The sequence below is a fragment of the Charadrius vociferus genome, unplaced genomic scaffold (assembly GCF_000708025.1).
Source record: "Charadrius vociferus isolate BGI_N301 unplaced genomic scaffold, ASM70802v2 scaffold960, whole genome shotgun sequence".
NCBI lineage: Eukaryota > Metazoa > Chordata > Aves > Charadriiformes > Charadriidae > Charadrius > Charadrius vociferus.
The window spans coordinates 114,536-119,428 of NW_009646519.1; the positions used below are offsets into that span (position 1 = coordinate 114,536).

General features: G+C 45.6%; 1 protein-coding gene across 2 annotated transcripts in view; it reads left to right on the forward strand.

Moving 5' to 3' along the window:
• Positions 1-501: 501 nt before the first annotated feature.
• Positions 502-4,893, forward strand: part of KPNB1 (karyopherin (importin) beta 1) — a 21,132-nt gene continuing 16,740 nt past the window's right edge. The window contains exons 1-3 of one of the 2 annotated variants that reach the window (XM_009885068.1): positions 502-678; positions 2,131-2,331; positions 4,037-4,189. In XM_009885068.1, coding sequence (XP_009883370.1) covers positions 2,215-2,331; positions 4,037-4,189 — 270 coding nt within the window. In that variant the 5' untranslated portion in view covers positions 502-678; positions 2,131-2,214. The remainder of the gene's footprint in view (positions 679-2,130; positions 2,332-4,036; positions 4,190-4,893) is intronic. The other variant, XM_009885059.1, reaches the window with a different exon arrangement.

Genomic DNA, 4,893 nt, shown 5'->3' on the forward strand with positions numbered 1-4,893 from the left:
AATCTTACAAACCTATTTGTAATGCACCGGAGGAGCATCTGATTTCACATTTTAACAAATCCCGTGTTAGATTATAGTTTGGGTGTTTGCCTTGAAGCAAGGAATTAAGTAGCTGAGAGTTACTCTTCGCCATGTTTGATATCCATCCAGAAAATACATATCTTGGCATACGACCCGAGTAATTTATTTAAAGGAGTACTTAAAGCAGGCAGGAGCACCAGAGGTAACAGTCTCTCAAGTAAGCTGAAAAAAAATCTAGCAAAGTCAGTGCCTACTTACGTCGCTTTCCAGCGGTTCTAATTAGGAGCTTAACGCCCGTAATCTCGGGATAGAGCCGCCGTCGTTGCGCGGTGGCGGCGGTTTGCCGTTGGCCTGGTAGAGAAGGAGCTTCAGCCAGTTGTCTCAGGTGTTTTTGGGGTGAATGGGGATTTTTCCCCCCCCGGTTGGCAGGGAGGCACGGGCAGGGATGGGTGCTGAGCCCCGCTCTCTCCGCAGCCGACCTTCCTGGTGGAACTGTCCAGAGTGCTGGCAAACCCCGGCAACAGCCAAGTTGCCCGCGTGGCGGCCGGCTTGCAGATCAAGAACTCCCTGACCTCCAAGGACCCCGACATCAAGGCCCAGTACCAACAGAGATGGCTCGCGATCGACGCCAACGCCCGCCGGGAAGTCAAGAACTACGTAAGTTTGGTGACTTTTTGCTTCTCCGCCTGTTGTTTTCTCGCGTGAGCGATGAGCGTCTTGTCCGTCCTTTTCCATCTGAGGTGTGGTGCGTTGGCTGGCTGCTCCCTTTCGTGAGACAAGCAACATCTTCTGCGCTTGCTTGGGTGTTTTGTTGCTTATAGCATGGTTAATCCATAGAATTATTAGGGTAAGAAAACCAAACAGGTACGAGGCTGCTGCTTTTAAATTTACACTGCTAAATACTTTTACAAGGAGCCTCTGAATAGTCTTGTGTGATTGCGGGAGCCAACGGGCACGGCTTCCCCGCTGGGCAACTGCAACTGGGTTGGTGTTTGCTTTTTTTTATACTTGAACAGCTTCCTCAAAGGTTTTACAATCCACGTTAACACCTTTGAAGCGTACTCTGTGTCTGAACACGTGTTTATATGAAGCCTAGCAAATTTTGAGAGTAGAACATGGTCAAAAATTTGCAAGTTCCAAATAAGAAACTATCTTCTTAAATTTTCACACAGGTGGGGAATTTGCCTGAGGACTCCTGTGCTCTTTGATAGTTAAAGTTCAGGACTTGCAATGGCAGAACGGGTGGCTTAGTGTGTTTTTGGCTTATGGGAACAAAGGTGTGCTCGGCTGTACGCAGCGTTTTGTAATGGATACAAGTTGGCCGTATGCTTTATGCAATGTTTTCGTGTTAACAGGATCCATATATAGCACAATAAGGTTGGGCGAGTGATGATGATACAACTTTAGTCTTTTATTTACATTGATAATAGCTAAAGGGGAACTTACACTGTTAACAAAGGCGGTCATGTTGTTACATCCTGAAGCTTAAAAACCCAGTTTATTACTGTTTTCTGTCATTAGAAATACAGTATTTGTCAAGTGGATATATGGAAAACAAAGATGCATAACTGGAAATGCTGAAACAAATGCACGCCCCTTCGTATTTTTTAAGAAACAGTTATTGAAGTGTACAAAAAAAAAAATCATTCTTCTGATTGACTGCAGTTAAAACGGAAGAAAATTATTCAGTCCTATTCAGATTATCTTAAAGAGTCCGGTGTTTGGGGGGGAGCATTTTTAAACCACAATTTGTTTAACTTTCGCAATTTTGCCGTATAATACAAGCCGGGAGGAATTGTTCAGTGAGTCATTGTTGCGCGTTATGGTGCATAGCATTGTGTATGGGATTTAAAGGATGTGGTAGACGTACGTGTAATCACACAGCTGTATCTCACTTCCTGGAAGGGGCAGCCATGGCCAAGTTCATTTCAAACTTTATTTGTCCGTGGTCGCGACCTCGTTTGCAGTGGGAGAAAGCAGAACGAGCGAACTGCTTCACTGGGGAAGGGGTGTGTTTGGAATAACATCAAGCAGAGGCTTCGGTGGCGAACCAGCGCCCGTCTCTTTGGTCACTGACATCAAACCGTCGCCTGCTGATCTCTCCCGCAGGTTTTGCAGACGTTGGGTACAGAGACGTACCGGCCCAGCTCAGCCTCCCAGTGCGTGGCTGGCATCGCGTGCGCCGAGATCCCCATGAACCAGTGGCCCGAACTCATTCCCCAGTTGGTAGCGAACGTTACGAATCAGCACAGTACGGAGCACATGAAAGAGTCGACGTTGGAGGCCATTGGATACATCTGTCAGGATATCGTGAGTGTATCTTAAGTACTATTTTATTATCTTGAGTATATTTTATAGTATATTTGAAGTGCTGGCCCAACCTCTCCTCCTCCAGGCTTTCCTTTTCTCACGCCTGTAATCCAGGAGGCCGTACAGTTGCCTTGGGGCTCTCTTGTAATACCTGTCCGGAGGATGTCTCTGTGCTGACAGAGCGATGGGCAGTAAACACGGGAGGACGGTGGCTGAAAGGGCTGACCTGCTTTCGCAGCACAAATCCAGGTCATCTTTCATAAGGTGCAGATTTAAGTCTGTCTGTGGCTGCGGCCATACGATGGTGAGGGGTTCTGTTACAAAACTTCAACTGAACATCCAGGTTGAATAATCTCCTCTAGTAGAAAGCGTCCCTGCCTGTGGCAGTGCGGTTGGAACTAGACCATCTTTGAGGTCCCTTCCAACCTAAACCATTCTATGATTCTATAAGTGTTTGATTCCTTTCTGCGTTGGGGAAACCTGACAACTACCTTCATCGTGTGTGAAGAGTCCCTTTATTCTTAATACAGGAATTTTTGATGCACGGTCAAAAATATTTAGCTCTTTGAGGCATCTTCTAGAAAAGGTATCGTGGTTTTATCAGCAGTATCACAATGCGTTGCATCAAGTATCTGATCTGAATTGCTTGCAAAAACCCTGTGCGCTCTCTGACCTACCACCAAAAAGCAAAATTAGCTGCTGCTTTTCTGGTGCCGCTGAATGCCCTAGAGAGCACGAGCGTGGCGTATCGCTGGTTGAGCCTCGGTACTGGGAGGTGGAAAGAGAAATCTTCTGTTTGGTGCTTGTCATCAGGCTGCAGGGTTTGGTTTCACCGGGGAGGTCGGTTGCTTCGTGGAGGGTCAATGAAATAAAAGCGGAAATCTATCCACAGCCGTATGGAGGGAGTGCTCCGGGTCGAGCGTTGTTCGTTCCGAGTCCGTGCGAGGCTTGGGTGCACGTTCCTTGGGTGGTGTGTATCGTTGGCCTCTGGATTTTTGGATGCCCTGGCTTTGCTGGTTGGGTATTTTGTAACCCGGATCCCTCTTGGAGTTTTGTAGTTTGTCAGTCGCATTGTGACACAGTGTGTGACTGTAGTTTAGGAATCCGCTGCTGGATAAATTCCAGTGTAACAATTATTACGGTTATTTGGGGATCTTAAATTTACCAAGAAGAAAAATTAATCTTTAGTCTATGCTCACAGCTTTATTCTTTAAGCCTCGAGCGCTTAACAGTTACAGTCCTTGCTATTGGTCTAGGCAATATATTTTTGCTCTGTGAGCAAAAGAGATTGGCAGCTTCGTCAATAAAAGTATCAACCGCAACTACTGGCATAGACTCTGCCCAGTATATAAAGGAACTGGAAAACAGTCAGTGGTTTTTAACTGCCAACTGAATGAAGTCAAGTAGTCGCAAGCTTGGTGACCTATTGTTTGAAACAGTCGAGTTTATTTGGCATTTATGACTTGAATATCTGGAGTATTTGTGTGCAGTTCAGTCTTCTCTTTCCTGTCCCAGAAGCTGGAAGGACATCGTGGTGTATGAATTCCCTGTACTGGTGTTCTGGTCCTCCCAGCAAACAAAGGGCTTCTTGGCCTAAATGTCTTTAAGACTTCTGCTTGTAGATTTCCGCATCAAATTTGAGGTTACTTTAAAATATGTAAAAGGTTTTTCAGTTGCCAAATAACTTTATCAACCCTTCTTTTAGGATCCAGAGCAACTTCAGGACAAATCCAATGAGATCCTGACGGCCATCATCCAGGGAATGAGAAAGGAAGAGCCCAGCAACAATGTGAAGCTAGCAGCTACTAATGCACTCCTGAACTCTTTGGAATTCACCAAAGCAAACTTTGACAAAGAGGTAAGGGGGTAGCAATTCTTGGCCTAAAATGCAAGGGCTGAATCCACGGTCTGTGATGAGAAATCATGCACCACGCTGAATTTTGATGCATAATTCTGTTGCAACTGAGACTTGGATTCATTTCTGTAAATCCGGTACGTTCTTGTTGTAATGCAGAAATGCTGTGGAAATCTTCGGAGATTCATCAATGGAAAGGAAGCGTCATTGACTTTTTTTTGGATAAATTTGAACTGACCTTAGACTTTAGCCTGTTAGTCGCTCTGCTTCCTAATCAAACTCTACTCTGTAATGCTGCTGTAAGAGTACAAGCTTGGATCAGCACTTCCTTTCAAGTGGTGTGGCAGCGATCCAGATTTAACTTTGCCTCTGCAAATTGTTGGGGGAGGAAGGCCTGTAAGAGTCTTCAGAATAGGGGCTTCCGAATGAGAGTCTTTTCAGAGCAGACAAATCTATTGATTTCTCTTTTCCTTCTCGGATTAAGTCCATTCTCTACATCTCTACCAGGGAGAGTATGGGGAAGATGGAATTCATATTGAACCTTCAGCTTAGAAGGTCTTTTTAATGAAAACTCCCCAGTCAACTACTCGGTGGATGTTGATGGGGATCAAGTCAAGTCCTTCAGAGTCTGAGATGGGCCGTGCATGACCTGTCCAGACCCTATTTCTCGTGGGCTGCGGTGCTGTAAATAGCCTGGGGACACCAGT